The sequence below is a fragment of the Oryx dammah genome, unplaced genomic scaffold (genome assembly GCF_014754425.2).
Source record: "Oryx dammah isolate SB20612 unplaced genomic scaffold, SCBI_Odam_1.1 HiC_scaffold_1, whole genome shotgun sequence".
NCBI classification, from domain to species: Eukaryota; Metazoa; Chordata; class Mammalia; order Artiodactyla; family Bovidae; genus Oryx; species Oryx dammah.
In genome coordinates, this window is record NW_024070185.1 from 80,107,580 (window position 1) to 80,133,063 (window position 25,484).

Genomic DNA, 25,484 nt, shown 5'->3' on the forward strand with positions numbered 1-25,484 from the left:
GCGGCTGAGCACACACACTGTGTCCTAGTGGGTATGGAGCAGTGCCTCACTGTGGCTTTGATTTGCATTTCCCTAAGAGCTAATGTACATTGTCACCTTGCTTATTTAACTTATATGCAGAGTACATCATGAGAAACGCTGGGCTGGAAGAAACACAAGCTGGAATCAAGATTGCCAGGAGAAATATCAATAACCTCAGATATGCAGATGACACCACCCTTATGGCAGAAAGTGAAGAGGAGCTAAAAAGCCTCTTGATGAGAGTGAAAGTGGAGAGTGAAAAAGTTGGCTTAAAGCTCAACATTCAGAAAACAAAGATCATGGCATCTGGTCCCATCACTTCATGAGAAATAGATGGGGAAACAGTGGAAACAGTGTCAGACTTTATTTCTTTGGGCTCCCAAATCACTACAGATGGTGACTGCAGCCATGAAATGAAAAGACGCTTACTTCTTGGAAGATAAGTTATGACCAACCTAGACAGCATGTTGAAAAGCAGAGACATTACTTTGCCAACTAAGGTCCATTTAGTCAAGGCTATGGTTTTTCCAGTGGTCATGTATGGATGTGAGAGTTGGACTGTGAAAAAAGCTGAGCGCCGAAGAATTGATGCTTTTGAACTGTGGTGTCAAGTTCTGCAAGGAGATCCAACGAGTCCATTCTGAAGGAGATCAGCCCTGGGATTTCTTTGGAAGGACTGATGCTAAAGCTGAAACTCCAGTACTTTGGCCACCTCATGCAAAGAGTTGACTCATTGGAAAAGACTCTGATGCTGGGAGAGATTAGGGGCAGGAGGAGAAGGGGACGACAGAGGATGAGATGGCTGGATGGCATCACTGACTCGATGGACGTGAGTCTGAGTGAACTCTGGGAGTTGGTGATGGACAGGGAGGCCTGGCGTGCTGCGATCCATGGGGTTGCAAAGAGTCGGGCACGACTGAGCGACTGAACAGAACTGAACTGAACTGAAGAGCTAATGACCAACCTAGACAGCATATTAAAAAGCAAAGACATTACTTTGCCAACAAAGGTCTGTATGGTCAAAGATACGGTTTTTCCAGTAGTCATGTATGGATGTGAGAGTTGGACTATAAAGAAAGCTGAGTGCTGAAGAATTGATGCTTTTGAAATGTGGTGTTGGAGAAGACTCTTGAGAGTCCCTTGGACTGCAAGGAGATCAAACCAGTCCATCCTAAAGGGAATCAGTCCTGAATATTCTTTGGAAGGACTGATGCTGAAGCTGAAACTCCAGTACTTTGGCCACCTCATGCGAAGAACTGACTCATTTGAAAAGACCCTGATGCTGGGAAAGATTGAAGGTGGGAAGAGAAGGGGATGACAGGATGAGATGGTTGGATGGCATAACAAACCATGAGTTTGAGTAAGCTCTAGGAGTTGGTGTTAGACAGGGAAGCCTGGCGTGTTGCAGTCCATAGGATCGCAAAGAGTAGGACATGACTGAGTGACTGAACTGAGGAAGGATTTCTTTGTAATTAGCAAATGTTTTTTAAATTAAAAAATTCAACTCTTTGAGCCACTGCAGTGAGCGCATTCTCAGTGAAGTCTTGTTTTTCTTCACAAGGAAGAAGAGTCATGCACTATAACAAAAAGATGGCCTGAGGAGATAGGAGACTAGCTTTCAGCCTGGATCCTGGCTATGAGCTGTGTGAGCTGGGAGCAGTCTCCTTCCGTATCTGCGGCCCTCTTCCCTCCTCTATGCCATGCAGGTGTTGCACAGGGCAGGCTCCCCGTCTGGCCTGGCTGTCTCTTCCCTTCCTGTCCATCCATGCTTGGACAGCATCCTGGGACACAGGCTCTTCAAAGGCCAGGCCCTTGAGTGATAAGCCACGCTTCTCCTGGGTTGGGAATAAAAACCAGGATGCCAGAAAAGGGGAAACTCACGAGGGTGATGACTTCCCGGGCAATCGCGTGTCCTCCAGGAGCCCAGAGCAAGAAGTGCAGGAGGAGGCGTCTGACCAGTTGCTGACAAGCAGGCGGTCTGGGGTCTCCACCTTGGTTCTCTTCAGCTGCTGCCTGCAAATCCGTGGCCGAGAGGGCTGGACTCCTGAACAGCTTCGTGAGGCGGCCAAGCACTGTCTTCACCTCCACCTGGGAATATAATTTCAAAGGAAGAGATCAGGGGAGGGTTGTTGGGACACGTGTGGGGCTAGGATGATTCAGTTCTCTGAAGCAGCCCCAGAAACGGGAGAGGACTGGCGCCCGAGGGAGGGCAGAGAGGGTGGACCATGTCTGAGTTTACACACTGCTCCACACAAACCCAAATGGGCGTAATGGAAATTTCTTGACTTTCGTCTTGCTCACTAAGCAGCCAGGGCACCATGCCAGGAACTGACCTTTTTTTGTTGTTGTTGTACAGAAGGAAATGGAGAAAAGTCCTCAGCAGAATGTAGTCATATTTTTATATTGTGGGAAAAAGAACAAAAGGCTCCTTGAAGACTTGCTCACTATCACAGCCACAGATCAATTAAAGCCCCGTGCTTGGGCCTCCATTGAGTCCATGTGCTGATAAGAATGAGGTTTGCCTTTTGCTGTCTTTGGTGGGGAGGAAGTGCTGGCTCAAACACACACACACACACACCCCACATTTGTTTTGTTTTAGACACTGGGACACTGTTCATACATATTTAAAGCTCAAGCAGAGGTCACAAGTCTGTGGAATCCATATAATAATAGTGATTGTTACAGGTCTGTGGATTGTTTCTGCATAAAAAATATTTATTTCATGCTGAGACTTCTGTTTGTTATAAGAATGGTACATCAAGTTGTGACTTGGAAAACAAAGCAAAAACTGAAAGTTGTAGATCCAAAATGCCACATGGAACTCATGGACAGCTATGTTCCCTCACTTTCAAAAGAACACTTAGGCCCACTCTAAAAATTCCCATGACCGATTTTATGGATTTTGTGTGAGTTCTTTTTTTCTCTGAAAGTTAAGGCTTCATTCAGTGAAGTTTGTCATAAATTCCAACACATTAGCACTGTTGTGTGAGCAACTCTGACCACAATGCAAGACCGTGAGAAACTGCACCCGGGGCCCTTCCGTGGCGGAGGGCCACGTCCTAACAGGAGAGGGCCGCTCCCTCAGCACCTCTTGTCTGGGCCCATCCTGATGGCATCCACAGGAGCCCACGGCCGTCCTGCATCTAGGCTGGTCTGCAGAAATGTCGGGGCTTAGGAAGCGATGCCCCCATAATCATGCTCTTCTTGTTCATCTTCTCCCTCACCCAGTACTCCCTGAGGCTTATCTTTTTTCTTTTTCTTTTACTCCAGGCAGCCTTTCCTTGCAAATACCTTCCTCATATGCCAAAAACGTTAATGCTTTCTAATCTTTTAAGGAGAAAAATATAAGCTTTCTTTTCTAAGTATTAGTTTTTATCCTGCAGTATGAAAATTTACATATGCTTACTGTAAAACATTTGAACAAAAAAGTAAAAAGAAAAAAATCAAAATGATGGTAACCACTATTCAAAGAGACTTATTAACAGTGAAGTTTATATCTTTGTCGTTTCTTTTCTATGCATTGTGAACACAGCACTCACTATATACAAGGAACTGTACTCTAGGGTTCTCACAGTGCACTATAAACAATTTACCATTATCTATATAGCACAAGTTCTTTGATAACACGATCTTTCATGGCAGAATGCTATTCCGTGGCTGTGGAGTGAAAGTCGCTCAGTCGTGTCTCACTCTTTGCAACCCCATAAACCATACAGTCCATGGAATTCTCCAGGCCAGAATACTGGAGTGGGTTACCTTTTCCCTTCTTCATGGGAATCTTCCCAACCCAGGGATTGAACCCAGGTCTCCCTGGGTGGATTGCAGGTGGATTCTTCACCAGCTGAGCCATAAGGGAAGCCCAAGAATACTGGAATGGGTAGCCTATCCCTTCTCCAGCAGATCTTTCTGACCCAAGAATCAAACTGGGGTCTCCTGCATTGCAGGCAGACTCTTTACCAACAGAGCTATCAGGGAAGCCCATTCTGTGGCTGTAATACACCGCAATTCATTTAGGCAATATCCTAACTACTAAAAGTGTAGGCCATTTCCAGTTATTGCAGTTACAAACAACACTGCAATGATCCTGTATATAAATCTTTACACAGCTCTCTAATTACTTCCTTAGGAGAATTCCTAGAAGGAGAATGACAGGGTTGAAGTGTATGAACCCTCACTTAATTTTTGAAAGTATACAAACATAGGAAGTTTTTGTTTTTTATCATGATTCAGTTCAAAGTTAACAAAAGGAAGTGAACACTGGCTGGCAGAGAACACAGTCTGCAGAGACAGGAGTGGGTATTGGCACAGGCCGTATTGCATTCCAGGCAGGAATGGTTGCTCTTTGTCACTCCCACCTCGAGCTCCCATCACCACCTGCCCCAATCTTGAATCTCAAGGATGCCCAGCAGAGGTGACGTTTCTAGCCACAGGACACTATCACGTCCAGTTCAGTATTGTGATTTAACTATGCCTTTTAAGGCAAAAGCACAGGTATTCTCATGGAGAATTCCATGGACAGCGGAGCCTGGTGGGCTACACAGTTCATGGGGTTACAAAGAATCAGACATGACTAAGCGACTAACACTTTTAGTTTCACTTTAAGCCAAAAGCACAAGTAATGTCAAGCTCAGTCAAATTGTACAATAATCATGTTTTTAAAGGTAGTTCACAGTCTGTCAAGTCACCCAACAGACCCATCAAAGGGATTAAGCTCACAAAACCCAGGGGAGTGAGAACTATGTATTAACACTACTAGTTAAACTAGGAGAGCTGGGCCCTGCTGCTCCCCAGGATACCACCCACACCAGGGCCTCAGTCCCAGGCAGACAGCCGCCTCGGACGGAACAGCTAGGAAGGAAACTGACGTCCTGGTGCTAAGCTCCTCTGAGTGATCTAATCTGTTTTCATCCAGGCTGCCAAAGCACCCCCTGAGTGAGAACTATGTGTAAGTTTTATTGAAAAATAAACCAAAAAAGGACTAACTTAGCTGGTAGAAAGATATGCCAATGCAGAACTCTCTAGAAAATAAATCTTATGGGTCTATTTACTTCTCTATACTTCAAAAGTAATCTGTCAGTTTCTATGATCCATACCGAATTTAACATAAAACCTACCAGTTTAGCTAATACAGAATCAAATATGAAATATATATAAAAAGCTGCAGAAATCATTAGTATTCATATGTGCTGTGTGCTCAGTTGTGTCTGACTCTTTGCAACCCCATGGACTATAGCCTGGCCAGGCTCCTCTGTCCATGGGATTCTCCAGGCAAGAAGACTACAGTGGGTTGCCGTTTCCTCCTCCACAGGATCTTCTCAACCCAGGAATCAAATCCATGTCTCCTTTGTCTCCTGCACTGCAGACAGATTCTTTACCCACTAAGCCACTGGGGAAGCCCAAAAACAAACTAGGGTTCTCTTTAATGTGATATTTTAAAAGGGAAAAAAATAGTAAGCTCTCTTTTTAATCTGATAGAAATCTTGAAATACATGTTAATTTCTACTAAAAAAATGTTCTATTTGGGATCCAGAATGATCATCAAATTAAAACTTTTTGAAATCACAAACTTTTCTTGCCCCTACCATGTAACATGCTTTTAAATAAGTAAAATACCCAGCCATACTGAACTAGTCTCTGTTTTTTACAAACAACAGAAAACATCAAGCAAATGAAGCACTGCTCTCTACATAAAGAAACCCACTCCCTTTAATTATTAAAATCAGGAAAAAGCAGTGGCAGTTGAACTTTTAAAAACCAGCAAATAAATGTTTGTAAGGAAGGCGCAAATGCCTTTAATCAATACATGGCTCCTGTAATTATCATATTCCACACAAAATAACAACTGTCTTTGCCATGGACACTTAGCCGCTCCTGTAGTTTGCTGCTCTGTTATTTAGGAAACGACCAAGTCTTTTTTTCAGAAGCTAAGTGGTTAATATCATGTGATTACTTTAGTAAGAGTTCTGAACAAAGCCGGTCCTGTGAGGACCTACTGACTGATCCAAGAAAGGACTCAAGTCAAGAGGGAAGCAGACACGGCCAGGCCGCAGAGAAGAAAGAGGATGGTGCTCCTCAGCAGAGGGTCAGACCCTGTATGACAGCCCCTGGAGGGTGCAGCCCCCAGGCCGGCACGCCTGTGATTCAGGACAGAGCAGCAGTGACTAAGGAGAGGGAATGGCCCAGGGACAGGAGGGCTGCACTTGTTTCCTCGGTGCCTCCTGCGAGACCTGGCCTCCCGGTCCACTCCTGAGGGCAAGAAAATATCTTGACTGCATGCCCAGGTCCCACTCACTCTTCCAGGCCCATGGCTTCCTGTACCTGCTGAGGTGCCTGGAGGTCAGTGAAAGCCAAACCCACCACTGCAGGGTCCCTTCCTGCACCCAAGAGACTGTCTCCGAGGCCGCACGCCTTGGGCCGTGCCACCTACCATGGTCTGCGCTCTCTGCTGATGCCCAGCGCCTGGGCTGCAGCTGAAAGCCAGGAGCCACAGCAGGGCCTCTGGGGGTTCAGCCTCAGCTTCCGACATCAGTAACTGCTCAGCCGTGATATCAGCCCATCCTCCAAAGTGAACAAACAAAAACCAGCTCTCAAAGGGGCCTCCATAGGACCTGGAACAGAAACAAAACACATGGCAGTTAGGCAGCTTGATTTCTTTTCCCGTTAGGTTTTTAAAGTGACTGTAATGTCTGTGAATGGTCGGCTTCAATTGTTCTTATCCACTGAAGTACAGCTTGTAAGGAACACAAGTCAGGCTCAGAGAAAGAGCTCAAAACGCCACCCTGAACCATCACAGGATGTTCAAAGGCAGGCTTCCCCCCCGCCCCATCTTACCCCCTTTTCCCCCTTCAATAAACCGAAAGATGGGTTTTTTCAAAAAAAAAAAAAAAAAGGCAGGCTTCCCTAAACCACCTGCACCCTGAGGACCTCAGACTTTCACATCTTGACACCCAGGGCCCCTGAGTGAGCACAGACATTGGAGAAAGGAAGTTTTGGCTCATGACCAGCAAAAATGATGCAAGATGAGAACCCGTGGGTGCACCACTCTACCTTCTGCCTGGCCTGCACAGCTGGGCTGCTGTGGAGATGGGGCCCCCCAGCCACAGGGCAGCCACCCAGGTAGCCCAGAGCAGAAATGAGGGGACCCCCTGGGGTCCAGACAGAGCCCAGAGAAGGGATGCAGGTGGAAACACGTGCTATTCCTTTACTCACAAAACAAAATATTCTAGTCAATTTTGGCAATCATGAGTTTTTCAGTTCAGTTTAGTTCAGTTCAATCACTCAGTTGTGTCTGAGTCTTTGCGACCCCATGGACTGCAGCATGCCAGGCCTCCCTGTCCTTCACCAACTCCGGAGATTACTCAAACTCATGTCCATTGAGTCAGTGATGCGATCCAACCATTTCATCTAGTCTTGTCCCCTTCTCCTGCCTTCAATCTTTTCCAGCATCAGGGTCTTTTCCAGTGAGTCATTTCTTTGCATCAGGTGGCTAAAGTACTGGAGCTTCAGCTTCAGCATCAGTCCTTCCAATGAACACCCAGGAGTGATCTCCTTTAGGATGGACTGGTTGGATCTCCTTGCAGTCCAAGGGACTCTCAAGAGTCTTCTCTAACACCACAGTTCAAAAGCATCAATTCTTTGGCACTCAGCTTTCTTTATAGTCCAACTCTCACATCCATAAATGACCATGGCTTTGACCAGACAGACCTTTGTTGGCAAAGTAATGTCTCTGCTTTTTAATATGCTGTCTAGGTTGGTCATAGCTTTTCTCCCAAGGAGCAAGTGTCTTTTAATTTCATGGCTGCAGTCACCATCTGCAGTGATTTTGGAGCTCAAGAAAATAGTCTCTCAGTGTTTCCATTGGTTTCCCATCTATTTGCCATGAAGTGATGGAACCAGATGCCACAGTCCTAGTTTTCTAAATGTTGAGTTTTAAGCCAACTTTTTCACTCTCCTCTTTCACTTTCATCAAGAGGCTCTTTAGGTCTTTGCTTTCTGCCATAAGGGTGGTGTCATCTGCATATATGAGGTTATTGATATTTCTCCCAGCAATCATGATTCTAGCTTGTGCTTCATCCAGCCTGGCATTTCTCATGATGTACTCTACATATAAGTTAAATAAGCAGGGTGACAATATACAGCCTTGATGTACTCCTTTCCCAATTTGGAAACAGTCTGTTGTTCCATGTCTAGTTCTAACTGTTGCTTCTTGACTTGCATACAGATTTCTCAAGAGGCAGGTCAGGTGGTCTGGTATTCCCCTCTCTTGAAGAATTTTCCACAGTTTGTTGTGATCCACACAGTCAAAGGCTTGGGTGTAGTCCATAAAGCAGAAGTAGATTTTTTCTGGAACTCTCTTGCTTTTTCGATGATCCAATGGATGTTGGCAATTTGATCTCTGGTTCCTCTGCCTTTTCTAAATCCAGCTTGAACATCTAGAAGTTCACAGTTCACATACTGTTGAAGCTGCCTTTCTTTGGGATTGGAATGAAAACTGACCTTTTCCAGTCCTGTGACCACTGCTGAGTTTTCCAAATTTGCTGGCATATTGAGTGCAGCACTTTCACAGCATCATCTTTTAGGATTTGAAATAGCTCAACTGGAATTCCATCACCTCCACTAGCTTTGTTTGTAGTGATGCTTCCTAAGGCCCACTTGACTTCGCATTCCAGGATGTCTGGCTCTAGGTGAGTGATCACACTGTCGTGATTATCTGGCTCATGAAGATCTTTTTTGTATAGTTCTTCTGTGTATTCTTGCCACCTCTTCTTAATATCTTCTGCTTCTGTTAGGTTCATACCACTTCCGTCCTTTATTTGTGCCTATCTTTGCATGAAATGTTCCCTTGGTATCTCTAATTTTCTTGAAGAGATCTCTAGTGTTTCCCATCTTATTGTTTCCCTCTATTTCTTTGCACACTGAGGAAGGCTTTCTTATTGCTCCTTGCTATTCTTTGGAACTCTGCATTCAAATGGGTATATCTTTCCTTGTCTTCTTTGCCTATAGCTTCTCTTCTTTTCTCAGGTATTTGTAATGCCTCCTCAGACAACCATTTTGCCTTTTTGCATTTCTTTTTCTTGAGGATGGTCTTGATCACTGCCTCCTATACAATGTCAGGAACCTCTATCCGTAGTTCTTCAGGAACTGTGTCTATCAGATCTAATCCTTTGAATCTATTGTCACTTCCACTGTATAATCATAAGGGATTTGATTTAGGTCATACCTGAATGGTCTAGTGGTTTTCCCTACTTTCTTCAATGTAAGTCTAAATTTGGCAATAAGGAGCTCATGATCTGAGCCACAGTCAGCTCCTGGTCTTGTTTTTGCTGACTGTATAGAGCTTCTCCATCTTTGGCTGCAAAAAACATAATCAATCTGATTTTGGTATTGACCATCTGGTGATGTCCATGTATAGAGTATGGAAGAGGGTGTGTGCTATGACCAGTGAGTTCTCTTGGAAAAACTCTGTTACCCTTTGACCTGCTTCATTTGTACTCCAAGGCTAAATTTGCCTGTTATTCCAGGTATCTCTTGACTTCCTAGTTTTGCATTCCAATCCCCTATAATGAAAAGGACATCTTTTTTGGGTGTTAGTTCTAGAAAGTCTTGTAGGTCTTCACATAACCATTCAATGAGCTGTATATTGAATTCTTTCCTCTCATCGTGTATTCATCAGAGCTGAAAAGTTAAAGCTTTCGTGAAGGTGTCCTTTTGTCACATAGGGAACCGGGAGTTGGAATAAAGGTAAAGACCCACTAATTTGCTCAGAGACAGTCCTAGCAGCCAAACACCTCCCGTGGGAGAAATGGGGCAGGACTGGCCTGAGGTCACAGGGGGGCAGAGTCTTCCTTCTGAACCAGGGAAGCTCCCGTAACAGGAGAGCCCTGGGCCCCTTTCGCAGTGCTCCATCCTTGCTGGATCTGGGTTCTCAGTTCTCTGCTTGGCTCATGGAATCCTGGAGCCAGCACTGTCCCCACCTCCTCGAGCCACTGCTTTCCTCCTGTCCCTTGAGAACAAGTAAGTAAATTGTGAAATCTAGTTTGCCTAACAATGACAGAAAAGGAACAAAGAGGGGCATTCGTCTTACTTCCTTGTCCCCACAAAAGGAAGAGCTGATGCTCCGGGGCCACCTAAGTGGTGGGCTGGGTTATGGTCCAAAGGCAAGGAACAGGCTCCATGGGGTCTCCTTCCTGCAGTCCTCACAGACGAGTAAGCTGAGCAGGGTCCCCCCCATCCCCCCTGCTCCCACGTGGGCATCCCGCACAGATCACGGTTCAAGGCCTGGGAATTCTCCCTCCTTTCCTCTAGCAGTTGAGTGTGTAAGGCAGTCCCATGGGGCCGGCTGAGAAGGTGCCTAAAGCTACTCACAGACCCCCTCCCAGCAGGTGGCCTGAAGCCTAGTGGAGGCAGATCTGGTTTAGGCAGGGCTCCCAAGAAGTTTGGGGCCTCAGTCCTGCTCTTCAACACAGATAACCAGACGGTGCATCGGGGGCTACCAGGGCATGGCAGGTCGTTAATATGGCCAGTCCTCTGATGCCCACTTGGCTGTCTGTCTCTCCTGCTGGTTCTATCTCCCCTTCTGGTGAGAGTCTTGGGGTGGGGGTGAGTAATTGGCACCCAAACCTGCATCAGTGATGATGAGCAGAAGAGCACCGGCCACAATTTGTGATGACCAGTAATGAGATTATAGAGAATTTTAAGTAGGAAAAGGGGCAAAGGGAACAAATGAAGACAGTCTTAGTAGACTAGTGTGCGTGCATGCATGCCAAGTCGCTTTAGTCATGTCCGGCTCTGTGTGACCCTATGGACCGCAGCCTGCCAGGCTCTTCTGACCATGGGATTCTCCAGGCAAGAATATTGGAGTGAGTTGCCATTTCCTTCTCCAAGGGATCTTTCCGACCCAGAGATTGAAGCGGGTCTCTTACGTCTACCTGCACAGACTAGTATAGACAATGAATAAAATGCTCTAAAGCAAGGAAGTTAAGAGGAAGCCGGGGGGCACCGTGTTACAAAGAACTTAGCAAAGTCTAAATGTGAGTGGTCCCAGGGAAATATGTGTGTTATTTCCCTAATATTATATTTATCTAATATAATATTAGAAATTATGTTAGAATGGATTTTCTAATTTTAGACAAAAATTTATTACAAAGAGGAGGAAAAAAAACATTTCATCCTACCATGCAGGAGAAGTTTAGAATTTCCTTCCCTAGAGAGGCAGAGTAGACAGAAGGGCCTAGAGAGATGCCACTCTTGTTCTGCAAGCCAGGGGGAGGGGGGGGGGGGGGTGCAGCATGCTAGCAGTGCTTTTTTCCTAAGGTCTAGTCTATGTATTGCTATACTTGTACATTTCAAAATCTAACACCAGCCATTACTCACATGCAGCCTATTTATTCTGAGCTGCTTGCAGTGCTTCCTCCACTTCTTACTCAGCAATGTGTATGCCTGTTTGGGGTACATGCAGCCATACCTCATTTTACTGTGCTCCACAGAAAATGGTGTTTTTTCCCCACAGATTGAAGGTTGTGGCAATCTGGCATCAAGCAAGTCTACTGACTTCATTTTTCCAACAGAATTTGCCTATTTCCTGTTTTTGTGTACATTTTGGTGATTCTCGTAATATTTCAAACTTTTCCATTATATTGATCACGGTGATCTGTGATCTTTGGTGTTGCTACTGTAATTGTTTTGGGGTACCATGAACTGTGCCCATATAAGCTGATGAACTTAAACGATAAATCTGTGTGTTCTGACTGCTCTACCAGTCGGTTGTCTTATCTCCTTCTCCCTATTCCCTGAGATACAACAATACTGAAGTTAGTCCAAATAATGCCCTTTTCTTCAATTGGAAAAGACCCTGATGCTGGGAAAGACATGACAAAGAACGAGATGGTTGGGTGGCATCACTGACTCAACAGACAAGAGACTGAGCAGGCTCCAGGAGATGGTGAAGGACGGGGAAGCCTGGTGTGCTGCAGTCCATGGGGTTGCAAAAAGTCGGACACGACTGACCAACTGAATGACGACAATGCCCTACAATGGCCTCTAAGTGTTCAAAGGAACAGCTGCACATCTCTTACTTCAAAAGGCTGAAATCATAAAGCTCACTGAGGAAAGCACGTTTAAAGCTGAGTTAGGCTGAAAGCTATAGGCCTCTTGCACCAAACAGTTAGCCTAGTTGTGGATGCAAAGGAAAAGTTCTTGAAGGAAATTAAAAGTGGTACTCTCATGAACACATGAAGGATAAGAAAGCAAAACAGTCTTACTGCTGATATGAAGAAAGCTGTAGTGGTATAGATAGAAGATCAAAACCAGCTACAACATTCCCTTAAACCAAAGCCTAATCCAGAGTAAGGCCCTGACTCTTCAATTATGTGAGGACTGAGAGAGGTGAGGAAGCTGCAGAAGAAAAGTCGGAAGCTAGCATAGGTCGGTCCATGAGGTTTAAGGAAGAAGCCATCTCCACAACATACAAGTGAAGGGTGAAGCAGCAGGTGCTGGTGTAGAAGCTACAGCAAATTATTAATGATGCTGGCTACACCAAACAACAAATTTTCAATATGGATGAAATAGCTTTATATCAGAAGAAGATGCTATCTAGGACTTTTACAGCTGGAGAGGAAAAACCAGTGCCTGGCTTCAAAGCTTCAACAGACTAACTCTTCTTGCTAGGGACTAATGTTGGTGACTTCAAGTTAAAGTCAATGCTTATTTACCATTCTGGATATCCTAGGGCCTTGAAGAATGATGCTATATCTCCTCTGCCTATGCTCTGTCAGTGGAACAATGAAGCCTAGATGACAGCACGTGTATTTACAATGTTTTACTGAATATTTTCCCTGGAGGAGGAAATGGCAAGCCATCCCAGTATTCTTGCCTGGAGAATCCCATGGACAGAGGAACCTGACAGGCAGTCCATGGGGTCACAAAAAGTTGGGACATGACTGAGTGACTGAACATACTGAATATTGTAAGCCCACTGTTGAGATCTGCTACTCGGGGAAAAAAAAAAGATTCCTTTCAAAATACCACTGCTCATTGACATTGCACCTGGACACCCAAGAGCTCTGATGGAGATGTACAATGAAATGAATGTTGCTTACATGCCTGTTAACACAACATCCATTCTGCAGTCCATGAATCAAAGAGTCATTTTGACTTTCAACTCTTACTATTTAAGAAAAACATTTCATAGGGCTGTAGCTGCCATGGGCTTCCCTGGTGGCTCGGGGTGAAGAATCCTCCTGCCAATGCAGGAGATACAGGTTCAGTCCTTGGGCCAGGAAGATTCCCTGGAGAAATACTCTTGCCTGGGAAGTCCCATGGACAGAGGAGCCTAGTGGGCTACAGTCCGTAGGGTCACAAAGAGTCAGATATGACTTAGCGGCTAAAAACAAAACAAACAACTGGCGTAGAGGGTGACCCCTCCACGGGATCTGGGCAAAAGTAAACAGAAAACCTTCTAGGAAGGATTCACCACTGTGGATGCCATCAAGGACACTTGTGACTCATGGGAAGAGGACAAAATACCAACATTAACAGGAGTTTGGAAGAAGTTGATTCCAACCCTCATGGATACCTATGAGAGGTTTATGACAGTGGAGGAAGTAACTGCAGATGTGGTGGAAACAGCAAGAGAACTAGAACTAGAAGGGGAGACTGAAGACAGAATGGCTACAATCTCATGATAAAAGGCTAACAGATGAGGCTCTGCTTCTTACAGATAAGCAAAGAAAGTGGTTTCTTGATGTGGAATCTATTCCTGGTGAAGCTGCTGTGAACACTTCTGAAATGATAACACAGAATTTAGAATATCACATACACTTAGATGATAAAGCAGGGGCAGGGTTTGAAAGGAATGAATGATTCTAATTTTGAAAGCAGTTCTGCTGTGGGTAAAATGCTATCAAAAGGCACTGCATGTTACAGAGAAATCATTTGTGAAGCGAAGAGTCAATTGATGTGGCAAACTTCATGTTGTCTTAAGAAACTTCCACAGCCACTCCAACCTTTAGCATCTACCACCTTGATCACTCAGCAGTGTCATCATTGAGGCAAATCCTCCACCAGCAAAAAGATCATGAATCACTGCCATTTTTTAGCAATAAAGTATTTTTAAATTAAGGTATGTATACATTTTTTTAAGATATAAGGCCACTGAACAGTAAATAGACTATAGGACAGTGTAAGCCTAACTTTCATATACCCGGGGAAACCAGAAAGGTCATGTGATTCCCTTTACTGCCGTGGTCTGGAGCCGAGCCTGCAATATATCCGAGGTATGCTTGCAATGCGTTCCCCTGTCGGGCTTTCTCACAGGAAAGATAAGGATACCCGAGAAACCACTTGTGAAAGAGATCTAGGAGTCACTAGTCTTTGCTTACCCGTAGTCTTCAACTATTTCTTTGAGCATTTCAGAGATACGTTTCAGTGACTGGTGCCATAGTCCCTGTGGAATATCTGTGGGTGGAGAGAGCCATCAGAGAGGAGCTGAAAAAAAGTCAAACCTATTAGGAATCAACTGCAGTGGAGACCAGAAGGGGCCTGTTTAGGGGAAAGGCCTAGTTTTCCCGGTCCACGGAATCCATACCACCACCCTCAAGCCGATCCCTGCCAGAATCCATCTCTCAGGCCTGGGAAGAAAGACCTGTTAGTGTTATGCAGAGTTAAACTTCAAAGGCTCTTTAATTCAGGTGCGTGAGACTGCACAGGCAGCCCACTGTAGGATTTAGGAAGGCTATGTTGAAGATGCCCAGCTTTTTTCTTTTTTACTCACCCACCCCCTCATCTATCACTAATAATTTGTGATTTCAAAATATATTTTTCAAAAAAAAATAGTCAATAAGGAATTAGGGATGTGCTTCCCAACTATGATTGGGATGAATTCAGAATATGACTTCAGGTTTACAATTTTTTTAAAAGGCCAGAAAAAAACATATGGATATTATACAGACAAAAACAAATGTCTTTTCTAAGTTAGTTGTTCTGGCTTCACATTTTTCCCATGGTCTTAAACACTTCTGAGCATGTATATATCTGTAGTTTTAAACAACAGCTGAAAAAGGTTATCACATTTCCATGTAGTGATAGATTCTGTAATTAAATACACCAGAAAGATAATGTAAGTGATACAGGAACCACTGCTACCCCACAAATGCTACAGATTAAAGAATCATAAATTATCTCTCTCCCTCTTCTGAGTTCTTGTAACTCTTGGTTTGCAGCCTTTCAAGGCATTTTCATTTTCTCCTTTTATTAGTTTTTTAGATAGTTATTTTATATCTCTTTTACTTGTAGCTCCTGGATTTTCAGGGTTCATAAGTGACTCATCTTTTATACCTCATAGGACTTTACAGTGGGCATAAAATCAATTTTTGATGAATAGAAGACTCTACTGTTTAGAAACCCTTCAATCTGTGGATATAACATTATTTTTTCCAAAAGTAATATGCAGAAAATTATGCAGGAACCAGCACAAATAGTCTTTAGTTTATAGATGTCCAAACTTAAAAAATAACAACCATGATATTATTTGTGGAGCTCATTTAGCTACTTACTACACAGGGTGACCTTGGACTTTGCTGATCTGACTTAGGCTGTGAGACATGCCCCTGGAAAGAGAGTCACTGATGCTCCTGTCTTATTAAAGTTTTCCCATTGCATTCCCACAGTTTAAGTTTCAAAAAACAGCTGACCAGAGATCCCAGCAGGCCTGTCTCCACCTCCACCTCTAGCATCTGAGAGGACAGGGTCAAGTGGGTCACTTTGGGTGAGAACTTAATCTTTTAGAAAAAGGAAGAGTATTTTTGATTTTGTTAAATGCTCTGAAACCTCAAATCCTACTTTCCTCAAGTGAATCTACTTACTCAAGTCTCAGGAAAAAAAGGACAAAAAGGACATATTATGGGTTCTTCCTATCTTTCCATGGTCAGATGAGATGCCTTTTTCTACAGCATAGAGTCTGTCTTGTTTCAGTATCACCTCTCCTTAGATTTCAGGCATTAGTGGGGAAGGATGTCTGTATTCTCTATTTCTGAAACGTTTCATAAACAGGAGCTCACAGGCATGTTAACAGATCAACATCAGTTGAATGAGGACAGATTCATCACTTCCCCAAATGAATATGGCCTCTGGAAGGCTGGCAGATGAAATCACAGATGGCTGTGGTCTAACACACTTACTGAATTCTTTCAAAAGACTTCCCTTGGCTAGGTTAGGAGAAATTTCCCCTAAATTTCCTTAGCTTCATTCATCATTTTATCTTTTCATTTGCAGCAGGGGGCACAGAGAAGAAAGAATGAAATACAGATAAATGTACTGTTTTATTCCAAATCAGCCAAGTCTTAGCCTGTTCCTGGCATCCAGGTAGACCTTCCTGGCACTAGCAGAAGCCTTGTGTTAACCAGAACAGACTGTCAAAACCCAACTAGAGGCCATTGTTTTCCTTTCTTTTAGTAAATGATCGTAACTGGGAAGTCAAGCAAATTCTCCTATCAAAATCCACAGAATGTGTGACGCTGAGAGTTTAAAGGAACATTATCCATCTCCCTGGTTTTACAGATAAGGAACTGGGAGGAAAGGGTTATGATTTTGTTACTGTACTTTCCCAGAAATTATTTTCATATGGGCAGAATCAACCTTCACTTACCTTTCGGGTGTTGGAGGAGCACCATGACAAGAGATGGAGAAGCATAAGGAAAGTAGGTCTTTAGTGCAAACTTCAACTACAATAGAATAAAATATTCAAAGCCGTTTGAACATTAGCATTGGAAAAGGTATTAAGGAAATATAAAATATTGCATCCTCTGCCCCCAAAAGAAATTCTAGTACTTTATGTGGTCATAATGTCTTGCACACTGATCAAAAATAAAAGACGCTTCTGATAATCTTATAAATATGTTCTAAAAAATTAAACCTTTTTAAAGATGCCTTCCAGGACTTAAGAAAAATAAAGGTATGCTCTTGATGTCTTTATATCAGTTCTTTACCTCACATGAACCCAATTATATACATAAATCTATTTATGTGAGAGTTTCCAAGGCCGTTGGCAGATGGGTTTTATCAAAAAGCAACAGTGGTCTCACACGTCCTCTGAGGGCCAAAGAGCTGTACCCTCCATGCCCCCAGGCACAGCAGCTTTGAAGCACTTTTGTAAAAAGTTGAGGTAAAATCTGCCTACAGTGAATTGTAAGGGCTTTAAGTGTACAATTTGATGGCTTTTGGTAAATGTGTAAATCCAAAGTGACCATCATTCCAATCAAGACACAGAACATTTCGATCACCTCAGAAAGTTCCCTTGTAGCTGTTACAGTCAATCCCTCCACCCCACCCCTGGCATCTGATATTATTTTGATGAGAGAGAGTAGTTTTGTATATTCTTGAATTTCACACAAATGGAATCATAAGAGTGTGTTTTTTTCTGTCTGGCTTCCTTGGCTCAACATGTTCTTTTGAGACTTATCTTTGTTACTATGGATTAAATACTTAATTTTTTAAAGAAATTGTTCTAAAGTAGTCATTGTATGAATATACCATAATCTGTTTATTTATTCTCCCATTGATGGACATTTGGATTGTTTCCAGTTTGGGTTTTATTATGAATAAAGATCCAATTAACATTCATATTTCTTTTTTGTGGACACGTGCTGTTATTTCTCCTGGGTAAATACCATAGGAATGGAATTACTAGGTCATAGAGTAGATGCTTGTTTAACTTTGTAAGAAACTGCCATGTAATTTTTCAAAGTGGTCAACAATTTACCAAAATTCCAGTTGCTTCACATACTTGTTGGGCTTCCCTTATAGCTCAGTTGGTAAAGAATCTGCCTGCAATGCAGGAGACCTGGGTTCAATTCATGGGTTGGGAAAACCTCCTGGAGAAGGAAATGGCAACCCATTCCAGTATTCTTGCCTGGAGAATCCTCTGGACAGAGGAACCTGGCAGGCTATAGTCCATGGGGTCTCAAGAGTTGGACACAACTGAGCAACTTCACTTTTCACTTTATACATATTTTTTGAAGTGTGTATTCAAGTCTTTTGTCCATTTTTAAAACTGAGTTGTTTCTTATGTTCTTGAGTTGTAAAAGATCTTTATATATTCTGGACACAAATCCCCTATTAGATATCTGTATTGAGAATATTTTTTAACCTGCTGGGTGGATCGCTTTTTCATTTTCTTAAGGATGTCTACAAAGACCAGACATTTTAAATTCTGATGAAGTCTAATTTATCCATTTTTCTCATACTGCATTCCTTCTAAGAAATATTAGATTATCCTAATGTCAAAAAAGTTACTTTCATTTTCTCCTAGGAGCTTTATAGCTTCAGCATTTATGTTGAAGTCCATGATCCATCTCAGATGAAGTTTCATGTCTGTGAGGTAGAGGCCCATGTCTTCTCATCTGAGTATCCAGCTGTTTCAGTGACACTTGTTGAAAACCTTTCACGTTTAATTTCCTTGGCATCTCTGTCAAAAACCAGTTGATTACATGAAAATATCTAGACATGATTCTGTTCCACTGATCTATCCTTTTGCCAGTACCTCACTGTCTTGAATTTGATTACTGTAGCTTAAAGTTTTGAAATCAATCAGTGTGAATCCTCTGATTTTGGGTGGAGGGTTTGTTGTTGTTGTTGTTTTTCAAAATTATCCTAGCTATTATAGGTTCTCTGCATTAGAATCAGCCTATCAATTTCTGTTTTAAAAACTATGTTGGGATTTTAACTAGGATCACATTGAAGCAGGCATCTCAACAATTCATGATTATGGTTTCTTTTCATGTTTTAATTTTCTTATTTTGTGGTTTTCCATGTAGAGATCTTATACACCTTTTGTTAAATTTTCTCCCAAGTATTTTATGTATTACTGTGGAGTTGCCTGTTTCTCTTTTTACTTCTCTCAGTTTTTACTTTGTGTATCTCAGACCTCTGTTATTAGGCACATATCCATTTGTAATTGGTGTTTCTCCTGATGAACTATATAAACTGCCCCTCTTTTTTGTCTGTCCATACTCCTTACCTTAAAACCTAATCTGTCTGCTGCTTGTAGAGCCAGACCAGCTTTCTTGTGCTTATTATTTACATAACATATCTTTCCTTCCTTTTAATCTGTGTCTTTATAACTAGAATGGATTTCTTGAAAACAATGTATAGTGGGTCTTAAGTTTTTCATTCAGTCTGACATATTTCCTTTTTACCTAGTATACTTAGTTGGTTTTCACTTAGTTTTTGTAATTAATGAACTTGTAGGTATATCTGAATTGCTCTTTAAAACTTTTTCATCTATTTATTCACTTATTCATCAGCTGCCCTGAGTCTCTGTCGATGTGCACGGGCTTTCTCTAGTTGCAGTGAGCGGGGGCTACTCCTCACTGGGGTGCCCAGGCCTCTCACTGCGGCGGCTTCCCTTGCTGTGGCAGGGGCTCTAGAGCACGCAGGCTCAGAAGCTGTGGTGTATGCGCTTAGTTGCTCTGTAGCGTGCAAGATCTTTCTAAACCAAGGGTGCAACCCATGTCACCAGCATTGGCAAGCGAATTCTTAGCCACTGGACTACCAGGGAAGTCCCTAGGTTTATCTTTTGAGATTAGTTTCTTTTGCCTCATCTGTTTTTTGTTCTGGCAGCCCACAGCTCTGTCTTTTGACCCCTCAAGCCAATCAGATTATGCCTTGGGTTTGGGCCATCCCCTAGCCTCATTTAGTCTCCTTCCCACCCCTCACATGAGAGCCCTCTGGGAAAAGTTAGAAGATTACCCAATTTGGTTTACATTTTTAAGAGCTGAAACCCCTCCAGTTTTTATCTGCTTTTTGGGTTGCTTTCCAGTACCTTCAAATAATTTTTTAAAAATATTTTCTCCAGAGTTTATAATTTTTATCTGCAGGAGATTTAGTCCAATACATCATTAAACTCTGTCACTACTAGAACCAGAACCTGAACTGATTTGCTGCTTGTCCTGGAGCCATTAGGTAAGTTCAGGGAAAAGGCCTGTCATGACAGCCTTAAGTTTTTGGCTACTGGTCTGACTGGGCACATTGATGGGGCTGCAACTATGCTTTCCAAACAAAACAAGGATGAGAGGAAAGGATAAAAAAGAGGATGAGAAGCACTGAAGATAAACATTTTTGACAATGGGAAAGAATGCAGATTGATGGGATTTCTCATAACTGCTGGGGGGACTGTAAATTGGCACAACCATGTATGAAAACAATTTGGCAGTATCTGCCAAAGTTACCTTTGCACACCTAATAACCAGCACTAGCACTCTTAAGTATATCTTGAATGTTCAGAGAAACTCTATTTATGAAAGAAAACAAAATCTGGAAATAATCCAAAGGCTCACCACCAGGAAGACAGCTACACTGTATACGCTCTCCCCACAGAGTACTACACGCAATCCCCACCACCACCCACAGCACAGAGCAAGCCTGGTGACATATTGCTGGAAAGAACAAGGCTCAGAAGACTGCACACGCAGTACCACTTTCATCTGTCGTTTGCTTTATAAAGCGCAAAAACAATCAATAAAGAAAACATGGTCTAACAATCATATATACATGATCAGGCTTCCCTGGTGGCTCAGTGGTAAAGAATCTGCCTACCAACTCAGGAGGTGTGGTTTCAATCCTTGGGTTGGGAAGACAGACCTTCTCCAGGAGGAAATGGCAACTCACTTCAGTATTCTTTCCTGGAGAATCCCATGCACAGAGAAGCCTGGCGGGCTACAGTCCAGGAGGTCACAAAGAGTTGGACATGACTTGGCTACTAAACAACAACATATACATGATCAAACTATTTTCAGAAAAAATAAAGGACAGCAGTTACCTGAAGAGAGAAAGTCAGGATGATAGACTAGAGGAACATGGGAATAACCTGAAGTTTCTACTAGGGGACCAGGTCTTGTTAGATGTCAGGTTGGTAGAAAGAAAGTGAAAGTGAAAGTGAAGTCGCTCAGTCATGTCCGACTCTTTGCGACCCCATGGACTGTAGCCTACCAGGCTCCTCTGTCCATGGGATTTTCCAGGCAATAGAACAGGAGTGGATTGCCATTTCCTTCTCCAGGGGATCTTCCTGATCCAGGGATCGAACCTGGGTCTCTCGCATTGTAGACAGACGCTTAACTGTCTGAGCTACCAGGGAAGTCCAGGTTGGTAGATATTCATTTATTAATAATGACTATGTGGATGACTGAATAAAACACAGAAAGAAAGAGGGTTACACATGGATCACATAGGACAGGGGGGTCATGCATCAGGGATTATGATTAATCTAAGAAGGGGCACTCAGGAAGGCAGGGTATTGATGATGAGAATGGCACTGCCTAGAAAGGCAGGCGGTCAGGAACAGCCCCAGAGAGAGACATGCCATGACATATAGGGATGAAGGCATCTACAAAGTTAAGAGGTTGTTGCCCTTGCATCCTGAGCCCAAGGGAAGGACAGGGAATTTCTGGCTTTTTTTTTTGGATCCCCGCTTTGCCTTCCACCAGGACCCATTCTGTGTCCCTTACACCACCAGATATGTGTAGCCTGGGTAGGGTGTATGTTCAGTCACTCAGTCGTGTCCAACTCTTTGTGGCCCCATGTACTATAGCCCACCAGGCTCCTCTACCCATGGAATTTTCCAGGCAAGAATACGGGAATGGGGTGCCATTCCTACTCCAAGGGATCTAACCTGCATCTCTTGCATCTCCCCAACTGGCAGGCAGATTCTTTACCACTAGCGGCACGTGGGCAGGATACTATTCTAAATTAAAAGTGACTATAAGTCTGAATCTAAAGTGTTAAGGCCAACCCTGCAACTCAAGGACACAGTTGATAAGAAAGACAGACTCAAGCTAATGGTACAGAGCAACACTTCTTTTACCAATGCCCTCCACCCCAACCTCAGTCTGTTCCAGAAGTTCAAGGTGCAGGTCTTTTAGAGGGTGGTTCCTAACTGGAAAAACAAAGAATGTTCAGGGAGGATAAAAGATATTTATAGTTTGCCTCAAAGTAAGCATGAGGGCCAACCAGTGCCTTTCAGCAGAGCTCTCCTCCAGAATTCCAGGCTGGGCACCATTGATAATGCTGTTTGCTACAGTCTAGCTAACTTCCCTAGGGAAGGAGAAGATGGGAAAAAAACATCATAAATATTTATCACTGCCTTAAAAACAGAAACATCTGCTAAAACCTGAGAGGTTTCTTGGCATAGGGGTGTATGGGATTTTAGTATAGCAGGCATCACGGCACTGCTCCCCTAAGGCAAACTGCAGAAAGCACCCCAAGGGACCATGACCTCACAAGAAACTGCAGAGGGTTAAGGCACTTCAGTGGGCAAAGCACCACACAGACATCAGGTCTGTGGCCATTAGAAGTGCAGGCCAATTAAAACTCCCAAAGGTGAAAACTCTGGTAGAAAAGGTTCCAGTTTCACAGGTCACTCCAGCAGTCAGCTGCTTCTGCCGACCACCCTCTCTTCTTGCAGGTCCCTAGGCCTGGCTGCTTGCTTACTGACCGAGTCCAACTCACACATTCTGGTCATGGCCATTCCCAGGTCCTCCTCTATAATTATTCAAATTATAACAGAGTAGTGTCACACTCACTACCTCCTATCTCTGCTGGAATCCAATTCACATTTAGGCCTCTGATATGAATGGAAACTAATAATTAAGAATGTCCAATATTGCTTTATAATAAGTGCCATTTTCTTCTTAGCACATGCCATAGAGACTCTAGAACACCTTTCTCTGGCCTGGGAGGGGCAGAGTCCTACTCAACAAACAGTGTACAACACAGGGCCCAGAAAGTTCAGTGTCTGATCATACGGTAGAATTCTCTGCACAGCAATAGATAAATGCTTCTGGGTACCAGGACACGGGACAGATAGGAACCATCTTGATTTACTTTCAATTAGAATGATTTTCCCTGGAGGAGGAAATGGCAACCCACTCCAATATTCTTGCCTGAGAAATCCCATGGACACAGGAACATGGCGGGCTACAGCCCATGGGGTTCCAGAGAGTTGGACATGACTGAGTACACACATAAAATGATTTTTGCCTTTGCTGGTGTATTTGTTTGGAAACTTTCTCCATGAACAAAACAGTCTATCAAAATCACTGAAAATCAAGTACTCTTTTCTGATGATTAATCAAATACTCTTAACAGCCTCTTTTTCCTTGGGGGAATGAATAATATCTGCAATATAACGAACCTGCTTGTTTTCTTTTTCCAGAGCTTCTACAAAGCATTGTGTAAACACCTGAATGCCGGCTAGTACTTCTGGGGCTCCATCGGTTTCCAGGAGTGCGGACCTGAACAATACAAGGCCAGATCACAACACATTCAGTGATTAATCTGGAAAATATGTGAACCAAAATATGTAAAGGGAAACATGGAAACATTCTTTTCAGCAGCAATGTCAGCTCATCAGATTTCAGTTCTTGCGTGAAAGCAGGAGAAATCTGTCACTCCCTTTTCTAAAGACTTCCTTGAAAATTGCAATGTGCAGAGCTCCCTTTCTTGGTTTTCAAATTATTAAGCACTTCATATCTCTTCTACATGGGCCTGGGATGCTCTTTACAAATATTTGCACACTGTATGCCCACAAATGGAACATCCACAGAACTTTTGTTTTTTGAAAGTGGAAAAAGGGGTGCCCCAGGGATATCCAGCAAAGGGGTGGAAGAATCTGCATGTTCCTGGTTTGGTTTCTATGCATTTTTATACAACTAACTTTTCTTTACATTTGTTTAAACAACACCAAAAAAAAAAAAAAATCAACTGAAACTTTGCTAGCTTTAAACTAAAAACAACATTCTGACTTATTTCTACACTCATTTAGCTTAAAGCTCATATGTTTCAAGACCAACTTAAGTGCTGGATTACTTGCTATTGTAAAAATTCCTTTTCCCAATGTCTGCTGTCTGCCGTGGGGCCTCTATTCAGTGAGTTTGAGGGGGACTGGATAAAGAGGGTAGATACCCTGGCCCTGTCTGCACCAGCACCCAGGAAAGAGGCTGGCCACCCACTTGTCCACTGGAGGCAAGCTCCCCACGAGGGGTCTGGCCCCTCACTAACTATTAGTCATAACCCAACCTGGTGTCCAGTGGGCTCATCTTTCACCATTGTAAATCCACTGCATTTACCAAGAAGTTCTCGTATTTGCAGAATAAAATTAGTGTGCTATTAGATAACATGCATAGTTGATTCTGCCTTTCAGAAGTGCTCTCTTAAGAATGGCATTATTTATTTATTATTTTTGGTATTCCTTAGCTTTAAAAAGATTGGTCAGCCCTCATGTGGTGAAGGGAGAACACTACTACCTTTTATTTTCAATTGAGAAAAATTCTACATGAATAATGCATGATGCAAAATCTAATTCAATTCTGATTTTCAACCATTATTATTAGATTTTTAAAAGGTTAAAAAAAAGATAGTTATCTTAGTTCTCAGGCATTGGTTTTTAAATACACATTAACATTTGCGTTTTACCAAAAAGCTCAGCAGGATGGGATAGAATTAGAATCTAATTTCCCCATGGTACAGCCAGAGACTACCACAGAATTTTTTAATTCATATTTGGAAGCTGAACATATTTAGACCAATTATGAGCAGAAACAGCACACTATTTACCTGAATATTTCATCAACAACTCTGAATATGGCGGGGTGGCAGGCAGCAGCTTCAGGCTGTAAAGGAAAAGACCATGAGAAAGTAAAATATCAGAAGCATTTCATTAATAATGACTCGCTCTTATCAGGGAAATGAGTTGTCCACAACTGCTGGGGTCTAGAAAATGGACATGTTCCTTTGAGTTAGAAAAAACAGAGCAACTAGTTCATGGCAAAAGCCCTCCATACAAATACAAACAGAAGTTCTCTAGGGGTAAGGGGATTATGGACAGCCTTTCTTCTTCTTCTTCTTTATTCAACTTATACTCTGTAAATTCCACACTTTCAACAATAAGCCCACATGATACACAAAAAAGAGTCAATAAGTATCATGGGAATTAGAAACTACCATCTACCAGTAGGCTATCATGAAGACACACAGCCTACCTGTGTTGCTGTGCTGTGCTGTGCTTAGTCGCTCAGTCGTGTCTGACTCTTTGAGACCCCCTGGACTGTAGCCCACCAGGTTCCTCTGTCCATGGGGATTCTCCAGGCAAAAATACTGGAGTGGGTTGCCATGCCCTCCTCCAAGGGATCTTCTGAACCCAGGGCTTGAACCCAGGTCTCTTGAATTGCAGGTGGATTACCACCTGAGTCGCCAGGGAAGCCTAGGTTTAAGTAATGTCTCCTATGTGTCTGATCTCACATGACTTAAAAGTGCCTCAAAGTCAAAGCTAGACCTGTTACCTTTTCATTCCTGCTGATTAGAAAATGAGTACATAGTAATTTCAAATTATTATTAAGGAAAGCAGTGACCACCACCATGCCAGACTAAATAATACAGCTTAAATTATTTAGGATGAAGAAAAAAATAAAGATACT

General features: G+C 42.9%; 1 protein-coding gene across 1 annotated transcript in view; it reads right to left on the minus strand.

Annotated features, from left to right (window-relative positions):
- FANCC (FA complementation group C) overlaps positions 1–25,484 on the minus strand; it is a 325,895-nt gene that overhangs the window by 7,339 nt on the left and 293,072 nt on the right. The window contains exons 9-14 of the mRNA XM_040245158.1: positions 24,625–24,680; positions 23,204–23,303; positions 16,664–16,739; positions 14,400–14,475; positions 6,449–6,629; positions 1,903–2,109 (exon numbers count right to left, since the gene is read on the minus strand). Of these exons, the coding sequence (XP_040101092.1) occupies positions 1,903–2,109; positions 6,449–6,629; positions 14,400–14,475; positions 16,664–16,739; positions 23,204–23,303; positions 24,625–24,680 (696 nt within the window). The remainder of the gene's footprint in view (positions 1–1,902; positions 2,110–6,448; positions 6,630–14,399; positions 14,476–16,663; positions 16,740–23,203; positions 23,304–24,624; positions 24,681–25,484) is intronic.